The sequence below is a fragment of the Cuculus canorus genome, chromosome 3 (genome assembly GCF_017976375.1).
Source record: "Cuculus canorus isolate bCucCan1 chromosome 3, bCucCan1.pri, whole genome shotgun sequence".
Lineage (NCBI taxonomy): Eukaryota > Metazoa > Chordata > Aves > Cuculiformes > Cuculidae > Cuculus > Cuculus canorus.
The window spans coordinates 70920462-70934874 of record NC_071403.1 but is presented as its reverse complement, the minus strand read 5'-3'; the positions used below and the strand labels follow the sequence as shown (position 1 = coordinate 70934874).

Sequence of the window (14413 nt, the reverse complement as noted above, 5' to 3'; positions counted from 1 at the left end):
GCAAAAGGAGGAAGAACGCAGCTGAGGGCTCATTCTGAGCAAAGCAAAGACGGAACCAGCTGCACTGAGCCAAGGGCCTTGTTCTCAGACACTGTTCAGGACTAACGTTCCTGGTATTTCCTCACCAGATCCTGATCATTACTGAGCTGGCTTCTCTCTCTAATTTAAGGTGCCAAACAGACATTCCCCTCACAAACGGATAGTTGCCCTTGCCCTGCACCATCCTGTCTCACCTGACGCTTCACCTGCTGAGCACAGCCTGTCCTGGCAGTGTCGGCCAAAGCACCAGGCAGCGCACCCTGTCCGTGCCATCCTACTCTGCACCAGCTGGGAGTGGAGCCCACACAGAAAACCAAGAATTTTCCCATTCACATACTACCACGTTCAGCCCATCGGTCTGAGCTAACAAGAGCATCTCTAGGAGCTACAGAAACCAGCCTCTCTACAGGCTGCTTGCTGAGATCTCAAACAGCCTGACTTTATGGGTGTTCAGCATTCTTATCCATCAGGAGCCACTTTATGGCAGCCTACCCAAGCCTGTTGTACCCTGGGCAACCTGGATCACTTCCTAAGTCTGAAAACCAGACTGCATGGGAAAAATACAAAGTCAGTCTTGTCCCAGATGCCTTAAGGAAGCCGTTTATTTATACCTGTTACAGCCAATTTGTGTCCCTGTACTGATAAAACCTGGCATTTTGCCCGGTGTCACAGGAATGCAGAGACGAACCTGGGCCCTGGTGCTAAATTTCAGTAACATCTGTGTGCCTTTCAGATCCAAAGACTCAGGACAAACTTTGTCCTTCTGAAATACCGATGCCTCTCTAGAAGCTGTAATTGATTTTTCACTCATTTTGAACTGACTGTCACGTCTTATCGATGCTGATTTCTTTAAAACTCTGGACTAAAGATATTAAGCCAACTATGAAGTCCACAGCTGCAGGCTGGACTCTCTCCTTGCCTTTGTCCAACTTCCACCAACAGATCCCACAGCAACGCACCCGACCAGTAGTTTACAGAATGGATCTATCATTGCTAGCTCAGTGCTTCCCCCTGCCACCCCCTGCAGCTGGGAGGAAGGGAAGAGTTCAGTTTAACTTTTATTTTTTGAGCTTGGGTTTTGTTCTCTTGTTGGGCTGTTTCTACAACCTAGCAAAGGCCAGGGATGAGCCTGCAGAACCCAAGCAGCCTCTGTTCCCTGTGTCCTACCCCCGCAGAAATTTCCTGACCTTCCACATTACTGGGAAATAGTAGCTGCATGGATCAGCTCATTTATAGTTATGCATTTGCTGTGGCAGCAGCTTACTAAATAGAATTCCATTTTCTCTTTCCTTACCGGTCTGGGCCGAGTCTCCCTCAGGAAGGATTTCAGGTCTCCTCCAGCCATGAGCTCCAGCAGGATGAAGCGAGGGAGCGCCTGCAAGCTCACTCCGATACAGCGCACGATATTCTGGTGGTTGAATTTGCTGTGGAGAAAGCAAACCTCAATTAAGGAGCAGCTTTGATCCAAAAAGCACAATTGCAGAAAGGAATTAAAATGTTATGCTGTGGTAATGTTTGTTTTCCATAAAGTAACAGATCTCAAAGGCTGGGTAACTGGAAAAAGCTGAAGCGCTGCCCTCCACTATTGTCTGTCTGCATGACTCAGAGACAAAGTGGGGAAGGAGTGGCCGTTGGCTGCTTTCACTTTTTCTATATTCTGCAGCCTTTCTGGGCTACAGCAAGGATTGTGGGCCAGAGCAAGTAGAGAGTACTTCATATTGGAGAAAAATTTGCTCCTATTGTTCCCACCCAAAGGGCAGCAGCTGTTCCAAACAACACACGCAGAGATTTGCTTATGTAGGAGATATGCCTCAAGGTCTAGTCTCTTAACACTTCCTTGGTTCTCCAGACCTCAATATGATGGGAAACTATCTCCCTGGATTCTAGGACTCAGCCACTGACAGGTGACATGGCAGCATGGTTAAGTCAATGCCATCTGTTAGTTCTAGCTTTGTTTTTACCTCGTGTTCTTATCTGTAAGAGAAATCAAAGGACACTATTGTCAATCTTGAAAACTGGGCCAAAGGATTTTCCCATTGGATAATGAAACCCAGGGTGGACCCTCTTGAAATGTTACCCCTTAGTTGTCTGTGTCTCTTTATTCTTAGAGGAACAGGGAAGGACGGTAATGCCTGTCCTCTGTCAAATACCAACAGCCACGTGCTAGAACTGCTGTAGAGATGTGTTTTGAGAACATCACCTCTCAAAGCACCTTTTTTTCTCACAGTGCTGAGCTTTGCAAGCCTATACAAGTGCTGCTCATCTTCACACGCACCTAATAATGAGAGCTTCCATGAGGAAGTCCAGCTCATCTTGCTCTGAACACACTTCTGGCAATGTCTGGAAAAGAAAGAACAGATTGACAAGAGAAGATATTTCAGCATACAGATGTAGAGCGCTTGGCACAACCAAAAGCACTAACATTGTCTGCAGCAATCCTTGTTCCTCTAAAAGAAACCTCACTCTAAGATAACAGCTAGACCATCACTGAGCTAGACTGTAAAGCCTGCTGAGAGGTAAAGATCAGAACAAGCAGATCATCAACACCACAGCCATCCTCCCAGCAAAGGAAATACTCCAGTGCTTGATAACGTGTGACTCTGCTATATAGAGGGGGAGGAATGAGAACTGCAGTTCCTGAGCTCCTGGACACTTCAATGCTTCTACCTCCCAGCAAGACCATGTCTCTTAGCATTTAGCTTTGCATCCAGTGCACATCCATCCTGTAATGGACTGGCAAGATCCCTGGAAAACCAGCCATCTCCTGCCTCTAGGCTCTTTGTTGTATTTGCAGGCTGCTCACGGCCCTCTGAAGACTTTTTGCCTCTGACTCAAAGGTTTCGTAAAGATTACATGTGGAGGATGGACAGAGGATGGATTTGTTTCTCACACCTGCAGTTACTGCAGCTGTATGGCAAATCTTTGCCTATCTAATACCTACAGACCTCTCTTAACAGCCTTACAAGCCCACATGCTACCAGCTGAACCACTGCTACGATGGATTATAGAACTGCAATAGAGCAGCCACCTTTCTAGCTGCATCCTTCAGCAATAGCGTAACACTTAATTCATCTTCAGTTTGATAATGTATTGGGACTCTGGGGTGAAAGGCGCATGAAACCATCATGATAACTCGTGCACTGTCACTTACTTTCACAGCCACCTGCAAGGGAGTGGGGTCGCTGGGAATCCCTGCCACCTGCCCTTCATATACCTCACCAAAGGCTCCGTGGCCCAAACCCCTGGACAGACCAGAGAAGACAAGAAGGTTTTACTGCAGAGAACACACATTATCACACTGCGGTCACAGCTCACAGCATGGGCTCACAATTGTCATGGCAATGAAACTGGGAGAACTGGATATTGACACTGGATACCACTTCTCACGCTACACAGGGGACCAGACCTGGGTGAGATCTTTCCTGGACCTCTAATGTATTTAATTGGTAGGAAAACCAGTCCTCAAAAGTGAAGAGTCCCCAGTGAAGTCGAGCTGCTGGCACTGCAGCACTGAACGGAGGGCACTCTCCTAATGGCCTTGGTGTCAGTGCTTTAGCAGTGGGTGCTCCACAACAGGTCAGTAATTATAGATCTTAAGTCTTGGTGTTCACACACCCTGGACACATTAACAGTTCCATGATGTTTATGCATCACCATTAAAGAAAACGTTGAACAAGAAACTGGGAAGCACAATGGTTCTCGAAGGACCTGAATTCTGACCCAAATGTCTTTTCCTGATTTACTTTATGATGCTGTATAAGCACCTCACCCAGTGCATGGTGATGACAGTACTCTGTAAAGCACCTGGCTCTAGGAATTTGTGATGAGAATCGCTGCAGGCACTGATCATCCTATGACATTTACGGTTCTATTCTGAATAAGGGTACAAGAAAAAGAAAAAGGAGTTTCAGTACTCAGAGCATAGATCGCATGTCCTTGTGATACAGATTTTGCACACCTGCCTATTCGGTCTTCACTTGGTAACATGAAATGCAGTGGTACAACTGCAGCTATACCATGGCATAACAACACAGTGAACTCTAGCAGGGAATAAGGCTGCATCCCAGATCCTGACTCCCTCTTAGCCCTTCATGGGTGGCATGTTGGGCAGTAGCAGTTTGAGCCTCTACAGGACACTCCTGCATCTCAGTCCAGGTCAAAGGCTTTCGTTAAGGCTCTCTTCTCTAACACATTCCTGGCAGAGCCAGGTCTAGTCTGAGAGCTGCACTGACTCTGTTCCCTATCATGTTTTTGCATGGCTGTTGCCCGCCTCTCAGTTCAAGCAGGCACTGCTCAGGGCAACCTGCTCTGTTGTTGCTCTGTCTGTATTTTGCTGGGATAAAGACCAGCGTAGGCAGTGAAGCCACAGGGAGGACTTGTGCTGCCTGTGACTCAGCCATGTCTTTTAATAATGTTCTGTAAGTACCAGCCTGAGACACTATTCTCGGCTAGGCCTGAACAACTTATAACCAACTGAGGGTATAAACCACACCTCTACAGCTCATAACTCATCCTCCTCCCAAAAAGCCCACTTCCTTGCCCTTATTGATTCCCAGCTGTATTTTCTGCTCTCTGTAGCTCGTCACACTCCAGAAATCCTTTCAGAGCCCAAGTGACAAAGGCAGCAGCAGCACAGGCTATGCTGGAAACTCCCAGATGCAGTCCAGTGAGATGTGCAGATAAAGGAGAAGGAGAGAAGAGACAGCAAAACACTGCAGACTGCACAGACTCCTTTGAGCATTTGTTAGCAGCATAAGCTCTCTTGTCTTCCAAGCTCCCTTCTTGGCTTGCTCTGTAGAACCGCATGGTAATGTGGGAAGGAATTCTGAATTTTCAAGGTGTTTTTAAGAAACTATTTCAACCGTTCCAGAAGTTCTGATCTAGACACAAATATTCTGCTGGCTTTATGTTTAATACCATCAAGCAGCCTAAAACAGTCAAACCCATTGCTTTTCCTATTATTGCACTTAGGCACGTCACTGTCTTTAACAGAGATCCCATCAAAGACTTCAGAAGAGCCTCCCTACAAGCCTTGGCCTTCCCAGTATTTCCTCAGTTAACACTGGAACTGGGCCATTCACTGCACAGCCTGCACAAGACATGTCTGGATTACTGGGAACAATTCTCACAGCCCTGGAGGGTGAACTCTGCCCCTGTAAAAGGGTAAGACAATGGCCAAAGGCCAGTCCCCTCCACACAAGCCTATGGACTGCTGCTTTACATCCTTCCTATGAAAAGGAGCATGAGTCTAAAGTGCAAGACAATTGGTGTGTGCCTGCATAAAGGCATTAGTTCACATCTGTGTAAGAGAGCCAGCACACGTGAGCGTATGGTGTGAAGCATGGGGAAGGCAGAGATGAATTTACCGGATGAGGGAGATGTTTTTTCGAGGCACCTCTTTGAGGTCACTAATGGATGTGGTCTTCCCTGCAAAGCAGTAGTTGGGATTGTAGTCTGTCATGATGGTGGAGGTGCGCAGCTTGCTCAACTTGTACTCCGGGCTCTGCAATTCCATCTGCATGGCTTGCAGCTCCTGGTGCTTCCGCCGGTACACTAAACATGGAGAACACAGCAAAGCAGAGACATAGATGGACTGTGGAACACAATAGCAGCTCTACAGCACATCCCACTGGAATTCGTTATGGGTCCAAATTCCAGTGCACCAAACCAGACAGTGAAACCATCGCATTTCTGTACATCAGATAACTACAGAGAGAAAATGGAACCTGAAGTTCACAGGAATCTTCGGTTTATGGATCTGATGAAGAAACCAGCTCAATCACAAACTGCTTGGAAGAAGTTAATGACTTTCACTTACAGAGATCTCTGATTTCACAGTTCTGAAGCTTTTGTTTTGTTCTGTTTAGTTTAACTGGACCTGCCAAGTATGAGTTCAATCCCAGACTTTAGGGAGCCTGGGGATAACCAGCTTCCCTTTGCCACCTGAAGGTGACTAAAATCTGAAATGAATATTCACATCACATTGCTCAAAATGGACAGGGTAAACTGTTACCCCAGAATAACACACTGTACAGAGAATTAGCTCATTCTGCAAAACCTCCTGTTCCTAAACAACAGGGTTCAACTACATTTGGAATTGGTTTGTGGCAGTGAATCACTCCTTGAATCACTTCACTGACACTTCCGAAATGTCATTAGGAATCACACCTTGCAGGAAGGCATCCTGTGGATATTCCTTGAATCAGTATAATGGATATTGCAGTACCTTTATCAAAGCGAGATGCCCATCAGGAGCAGGTTAAGCCACTGTTACCCTCGCTATTGATTGCTGTGGGAGCTGGCCAGAGCCCACAGACTCTGACGGTAGCAGCTTTCCTATCTTCTCCAGCGGATGCTGCTCAGGAGAAGGATTTAAGGGGTAAACATGCACTGACAAGGGCAGACGGATGTAATAAACTATCTACAAACCCTTCCTGTCCTCCATTTCTCTCCTCATTGCTTTTGCTTTGATTTTTTAAACTGCTGCTCTTCCTGAGATGGCAAGGATAGGCTGGTTGGATGGAGAGACTGTTACTCTCCGGCTCCCCGAGAAGTAATTAGTCATTTTAGAGGGGTACTGTTAGGCCAGAAATCACACTTGCAGGACCATGTGTGTGCAACTGATAACTCCTGAAATTCCTGCAGCTGAAGCAGCTGGGCACATCTAATTTAATAGTTGCCATGTGCTGCTCCGGGTACATCCCTCCCCTGGACCATATACAGAGCAGACAGAGAAAGGAGATGGCATTTACATCCTTGGCTGCTTTTCACTGATTCAAACCTATTCTGCTTGCAACCAAACGCAGGCAAGCAATTTTTTAAACTAAGAAAATGAAAGCGTGGAAAACACCTTTTACAACTTTCAAACAAGGATGCCAAGAATGCCCACATCCTGCGGAGAAGCAGATTGTAAAATGGGAACCTATGTGAGGATTTCAAGTTTAAATGTTATACATTAAGAGGATATAAATCTGCCTATATGCACACAAACAAAGCAGCCTGTTTTGAGGCGTTACGCACCAACAACTCTCACAAACCAGTGCCAGCTTTACACAAGCAATAACATCTCTTTCGAGATACAGTCAGTTACTGAAACCTCTTCTAATTGTTCACTGTGACTGGAAACACCTCCTGCAATCTGGAGTGAAGGCATGTGTGTGGGAAGGTGTCATTAAATACAGCAGCTGCTAAAAACCTGAGTCCTTCTGCCTTCCAGGGCCCAATTACCTGGGCTCAGAGCCAACCCTCACATGAAAATACCTTTTGCAGAGCAACACTCACCTATCATGATTCCTGAAAAAGCCAAAATTAAAGCAGCCACCAATGCTGAGGTCACTACAGACAGGACCAGGGAGAGTGGGAGATGGACCACAGGCTCAGCTGTAACACAGGCAGGAGGAAAAGGAATTACACATTTGAAATCATCTTCCAGCAGCCACTTTTCTGCAGATGGATTTTTCTGCTCTTCCTTCCATTTATTCATTTGCTGCTCCTGTAGTACAGGAGCAACCTCTGGCACGATCAGTTCTCGGGGTCTATGACCTCTCATACATCATAATTTTCCTTCCTTCAATTAATATCAGGCAAGTAAAACAGATGGTTTGCTATCACCAAATTAATGTGTGCATTCCTGGGTATGAAAACAAGACCATAAAACCAGGGGTAGGAGGTTGGGGAGGTGGGAAGAACATTACATTGCCAGGGTGAAAGTGCTGCTATCAATGCCAAATCACAGCAACAGCAGAATCAGGGCTGTGATAAATCACTTCCTAAATGCATCTTATCCAGGCAGAAAACCCTGATCATAATAAATGCAGTACACAGTGCTCCATAGCTGCATCCTCCTGTGGGATTACAAGGTATTCAATGAAACTTCATTAGGGTTCACTTTACCGTGGCAAAATGACCATGCTTTGTACCTGTTTTACAGGTGGGAATGGTAGAAATACAGAATGGTTTTCCCATAGAATCATGGAATGGTTTGGGTCAGAAGGGACCTCAAAGCCCATCCAGTTCCAACTCCCACTGGATCAGGCTGCTCAAAGCCACATCCAGCCTGGCCTTGAACATCTCCATGGTTGAGGCAGCCACTACTTCTCAGGGCAGCCTGTGCCAGTGCCTCACCACCCTCACAAGAAAACATTTCTTCCTAAGATCTCATCTCAATCTCCCCTCTTTCAGCTTAAAACCATTTCCCAATGTTCTACCCCTGCACTCCCTGAACAAGAGCCCCTCCACAGCTCAGTACTGGGAGGCTGCTCTAAGGTCTCCCCAGAGCTTTCTCTTCTCCGTACTGGACAACTTCAAGTCTTCCAGCCTTTCCTTGCACGGGAGGTGCTCCAGTCCTCAGATCATCTCTGTGGCCCATGCCACAAAACTGAGAGAAGGATTCTAAACCCTTGGAGTCACTTGCTTTAACTGCTGGGCAAGAATCTGAAGGAAACCCAGTGATGGAGCTCTGAGCACTTGTTTTTTCTCAAGTACAAGAACTGTTGTTAGTTTTCCTCCAAGATCTCTCATGCAGAGTTATTTATAGATTCTGCACATGGACCTTGTATGTCCAAATCCACAGGAATTACATTCTCCTTCACCTTGTACTTATTTTTCGTTCTTAAGAGGAGGGACATGGAAGTTAACTTTAGCTGGACAACTCCATCAGTCACCAAACTTTCACTATTTCAGAGCAGAATGTGAGCACCACTGCAGCCAGATGGAAAAACGTGACTCTCCTCAATGCTGCCAGTGTGCTGAACATGCACTGTACAGCCAACCAGCGCCTCGGCACCAATGGGGCTATATCCTAGCAAAACAACTCTACAGCATTCCATCAAGAAAGGAGGTAACATTCTACCTAAGCCAGTTTTGAGGAAGAGACCAGGGAACACTTCCAAGATGACTGAAAGCCCAAACTATAGCTTTCACTGAGCATTTTCTATGCCTGGCGCTACCAGCCCTCCCTGTACACCTACCCCATCCACCTACTCACCTACGCAGGACACACCGTCCTCCGCCAGCTCTGTGCCTGGCTCACAAAAGCAAATGACTTTCTGGGTCTCGAGATCCACGCGGCACTCGTCCATCTCACAGTGACTGCAGTTAAGATGCAGTCTGATATCCACCTCTCCATGCCCCTCCGTCACTAGGAAGTGGATGAGAGAAGCTGAGTTAATTTCTGTAAAGATCATTCCTGTTTTTTCCTTGGGAATTGACAGAAACAGGGGACACAGTGGTCATAATTGCCAGGTGTAGGAGGGTGGGCCCCATCTAAGAAACTGATTTCTCCCCACCTTCCACAGTCCCTGTCCTTTCCTCATGCAGGAAATACCGCCCAGCTCCATCAGCCTCGCTGCAGCAGAGGTGGAGTGGCTCGCTTCCCTACCAGGCTCATGAGAAGGCTGCTGTGAAGCCTATGGAAAACCTGCCTCTTCTGCCATCCATGGGGCTCAGCCTTCTCTTCCCTCAACTTACTCCCTCTGAGATCAAACATCGCAATGTTTCCAAGATTTTCGGGCTGAATCTCTCAGGCCAGAGTCTATCTGTACTTGAAAACGCTCCTGGCTGCTCTAAAGCAACCAGCTTTTTTGACCAAACAGATACTTTTGTATCACAAACATATTCAAGACACCAACTACCGGGTGAGCACATGCCGGAACAGCAGGATTTATTGCTCCCACACACTGCTGGGCAGCACTGTGTTCTCTAGGAACTCCCTGGGGTCCAGCATGGGTGCCACACTGAGGATGCTCTAAGAAGTAGTGGTAGTGAGCAGTCAGGTACTTTGTCTGTTTCTTTCCTAAACTATCTGTACTATGAGGTTCTGTTATCACCTTCCTTGGCCAAAATGATTCTATAGGCTGGTAGCCTGCATTGTTGGCCAGTGTTTTCTAACAGCCTTGATGTTCTCTCCACCCGGTTTCCTCCTCCTGCTTCCATTTATCCTCCACTGGATGCTATTATGCTATCATTCTGCCTCCTCGTGTTTGCGATGGCTCTAAGCTGTACCCAAAGGTTTTTAATGTCTCCTACAGATGCCAACGATTCTTAACATGAAAGAAAACCACTGGAACACTTCTGACCAAACGAATACCTTTAAGTGCTGGAGTGTACAAAGTACCAATTGGATTAATAAAGGACACACCATCCTCCCCATCCATCTCTGGGTCATTGTCCACTGCGGCATTGCCACCTACATCAAACCAGAGGTCACCTTAACAGACTGAGGCTCGTTAACACGAAGATACAGACAAGAATTGCAACATGCATGACTTCAGTACATTGAGGGAGGCATCCAAATGAGAAAAGTGAGTAACGCAAACTATTTAACATCTAGGGAACACTCAGCGAGTTAAGGCATCAGTCGCTGTTCTTTCATCTCTAGAAATTCAATTTCATCACAGCAGTTTGTGACAGTCAATTTATTTGCTCTGTTTTAGCCAGGCTGTGGCAAACAAAGGCACACCTGAAGCACAAACTTCATCTTTAACCATTTGGATGCTGTTATACATAAGCCCTTCTTAAAATTAACGTGGCCAAGAGACTGGGAAACACCAGTGCTCAAGGGCTAAGTTCAGCAGCCTTGCTGACCAAGGCATGTGCTGTGTCAGCAGAGGGGATGGACAATCTGATACCCTCCCTCTCCTTTGCACCCTGAAAGCAGGGTGGTCCACCAGGAGTGGGGACTGAAGGAGTTCATGGGTTGCTCATTTGTGTTTGGACACATAGAACATATCAGGAGCAAACTATGGGCAATACAGAGAACAGTATGGGGCATATATTTTGTACAATAAGCATGCAGAGATTTTCCCCACCCCACCCAAAAATGGGTTTTCCTCTTTAACCATCTTCAATGACATTAAAATTAAGTCATGTGAGGAATCCTGTTGGAAAAAGTATCATTACACAGTAACAGTGGTACAAAACATGCACTTAACCATGTAAACTCATTTCTGACTCTCAGGATTTCTAGTGTATCACTGACTCAATTTAAGCTGTGGAGAGCCAGGGGTTAAAAAGCCAACCACAGCGCAGATGGCTGAAGATGCTGTGTGGCCCAGGAGATCAGGAGCTGTTAGAGATCTTGCATCTGACCCACAGCAGTTATAATTAAAGTAACGCCATCTGACAGCTGCCCACAGACCTGCAGCCCAACAAAATGAGCTCCTTGTTGACTCAAGTCAACACCATCATCATTATTGAGGGGTTCTGGCTGGCAGCCTCAGCCTCTGCCCCCGAGACCACTGGCGCAGGACGCACAGCAGGGCAGGGTGGAAGAACCACATCCTTCCCCCAGCATAAAGCCTTGCTGCGTCTCCAGGAGCAGAGCCCTCAAACCCCAGGTGCTGGCAAACAGGAGCATGCAGCCTGTGGCTCCTCCGCCTTCAGCACCGTAACCCCAAACGGAAGGCTCAAGAATCACAGCAGGACCTTGATGGCACAGTGTGCAGAGCGCAAAGCCAGGATTACAGCTGAAGGACTGACATCTGGCCATTCGCTCAAGGACTCAATGCCACGCATTCATCTACTGCTAAAGAGGCAACACACAGACATACTGGTACATGACAGTCAAATACGCTAGCTACAGGAGAACTATCTATCAGCGATTCGCTGCTACTTAGCACTAAAGGAGGGGAAGGGACACCTTGAACACGAAGCCACTTTACCTATATATCCTCCGCCTCCTCCACCTGAGGAGCACCCCCCTCCACCCCCTCCGAAACCCCCTCTTGTCTCCCACCCCCACTTCTTCATGGCCTGGGGGCAGGATCTTCCTCCAGTAGCACCTTCCAGCAAGGATTTTCCTGACCACAGGAAGGAAGTGTTATCATTCCAGCCACCTCCACCACCTGCAGTGAAGAGAAGACAAAAAGGGAGGGTGTATTTTTGTGCTCTGAAGGGACCTGCAGAAGAAGCACTCCTTCACAGCACCTCCGCTGAAAGTCACAATCCCACGCCTTGGTTAGAAGAGGGCATATGCTTACTACAGTGACCCTTCTGTAGGGCTCCCAACCACGTTCATCACCTGCGCCTCTTTTCACCTCACACAATGGACAAATATTTTCTGTCGAAAACACATGCCTGCTCACTCCCCAGCCACTTGTTCGTGGCTTCCAGACCCATCCCCTCAAACAATAATTTTGAAAAACCCCTGTGTTGGTTCTTCAGTGGAACAAGCAGTGTTTAGTGACAGGGATGTGAAAACAGGTCCCAGCCCAGCTCACACACAAGTGACTCCCTGCCAGCTCTGCTGGCTGCTCAGGCCCAGGTCTCCTCACAGACACTTTTTCAGCAAGGGTGCAAGTGTCCTCGTTCTGCATAAGCCAGGGGAGCCGTGAGTGTGTCTGCACAGCACGGAACAGTGCAGGGAGCAGGTAAGCCACACAGCACAGCAAACTCCACGCTAAACATCAAACAGCTTGACTTATCAGAGGCACTATGTTATTTGGAGCAACCATTGCCATTGCTATGCCTATACCATCCCTGATGACCCTGTTTAGGACAAGTATAATTCATTGTGGATACACGCTATGTGCATCTGTTACACTTCCATGTTCCTCCTGAACTGTGCTTTCATGAGTTTCCCCTCACCTCCTGGCAAGGAGGAATCTGGGAGCACCACATAGTCACAAAGGCTTTCTTAACATGAATAAACTTTCCTTACCTGCAGCTCCTGAATTGCCATTCAGCCCTGGAATAGAGGAATCATTCTCCAGCCTTTCTGGATGGAATGTGTCTGTTTTGGCCCTGTAGGCCCTACCACCACCTCCTGCTGCAATTATCAGGGGGACCGGTTCTCCATTCTCCATCTTAACAAATACAGAAACAAAGGCAGTGTTCAGACCGAGTCAGACACGCAGATGGAAGTCCAACCACATGCCTGTTGCAGTAAGCAGGCACCTACGGCTGCTGAGCACTACAAATTGCTGCTGCATTATTTATGCACCCACATCCACAACATTAATGAAAAGCACTAGTCCTACCAAAGTCTGCAGCAGGGAACGGAGGCATCAGCAACTCTGTGAGTTGTACCTACAATGCTGACGGCTCTTAGAAAGCTTACAACGTTTCCGTGTGATGACTTTCATCAAATGAAACAGCTGAGGAGCACTGCTTAATGCATCACAATACAATATCTCCTCTGGTAAAGCACTGCTACACTGGAGCCTGCCTGAGCAGGCAGAGTTGTACAGAAGTGTGTAGCATGTGCCTGATTGAAACATGTTGTTAACACCTGAAACTGGTGTTTGGAATGAGCACTGTCTCAGCCAGTATGTGACAGCAAAGATCAGAGATGTCCATCTACAGGGCTACCAACAGAGAACAGACAGGATGTCTTCGACTTTCCCTGTCACTGTAGAGACCAAACGTGTAGCTGAGGTCTGACGTTCTACAGTGATAGATCTGAATAAAGTCCCATGGAATTTGCTGTAGAATTATGCTTCAGCACCTCAGACTGTGTTGAAAGAACTCCAACTCAAATTGTTATGTTTGCAAAGGGAACTCTGTGCCACTGAGGGAAGCGTGGCTGCTCCCAAGTGTGAAGGGCCAACCCAGATCCCTGCAGCAATCAGCTGGGAATAAAGGCTGCTCAGAGCTCACTTTGTGGACCTTTCCCCCCCAGGGGCATATAGAGGGCTCTCAGGTATTTCAGGATGCGATACCAGAGGCAAGAGGCAGGATGTGTCCATGTGGAAGGCCCATAGGGACCATGTTTCCATACCTTAAATATGTAGGTTGCGCCTCCCCCACCTCCACCTCCTCCTGCCCATTCACTGATGCTCCTGTTCACACGGATCTCCTCTTCAATCACGTTGTTCTCACCGATGCAGACCTTCTGTATGACATCATTAGTCTGCAAACAGAAGACCAGCTCTGAATTCTGGCAAGACATCTCCACGTCCTGTACACACATCGGCTTTGTGGACCCTTCACCCTCACACGCCAATAAATTCTCCTCCAATAAAACTGTATCAGCAGAAGCAAGTGAATGCTCTTCTAGAGGAACCTTGCTTTTTGCCTCCACTTTCATCAGCAGTACTTGTTGCCATTTAATTGAATTATTTTGAAGCGAGCTCAGTGCTGCTATCTATTATCAGAAGCTTTTAACAGACAAGATGAAGCAGAATTTACTGCAAATCCTTGCCAGCATGAACTGTCTGTATTTTGCAAGTGGGGGAAAGAAGTAACTAACCAATGATAATCCTTGCCTCACGTCATGCAACAGCCAAACACAGAGACAGAAAAAGAACCCCAGTTTTTGTGTTCCTCTTCCAGTGCTGCATCGGCTGAGGCCAGGCTGTCAGTCAGTGTGCATCCATCCAGAACTGAGGCACACCGGTAGCTCTTGCAGAGGTACCAGAGCCAACTTCAGCCTCGG

General features: G+C 47.2%; 1 protein-coding gene across 9 annotated transcripts in view; it reads right to left on the bottom strand.

Annotated features, from left to right (window-relative positions):
* Positions 1 to 14413, bottom strand: part of ALK (ALK receptor tyrosine kinase) — a 298563-nt gene that overhangs the window by 14473 nt on the left and 269677 nt on the right. For 6 of the 9 annotated variants that reach the window (XM_054063538.1, XM_054063534.1, XM_054063535.1 and 3 more), the window contains 10 exons: positions 13757 to 13888; positions 12698 to 12842; positions 11700 to 11882; positions 10127 to 10225; positions 9026 to 9178; positions 7321 to 7419; positions 5406 to 5592; positions 3191 to 3281; positions 2315 to 2379; positions 1334 to 1463 (listed from right to left, as the gene is read on the bottom strand). In XM_054063538.1, the coding sequence (XP_053919513.1) occupies positions 1334 to 1463; positions 2315 to 2379; positions 3191 to 3281; positions 5406 to 5592; positions 7321 to 7419; positions 9026 to 9178; positions 10127 to 10225; positions 11700 to 11882; positions 12698 to 12842; positions 13757 to 13888 (1284 nt within the window). Of the gene's footprint in view, positions 1 to 1333; positions 1464 to 2314; positions 2380 to 3190; positions 3282 to 5405; positions 5593 to 7320; positions 7420 to 9025; positions 9179 to 10126; positions 10226 to 11699; positions 11883 to 12697; positions 12843 to 13756; positions 13889 to 14413 lie in introns of those variants that run through there. The other 3 variants (XM_054063537.1, XM_054063541.1, XM_054063543.1) reach the window with 3 other exon arrangements.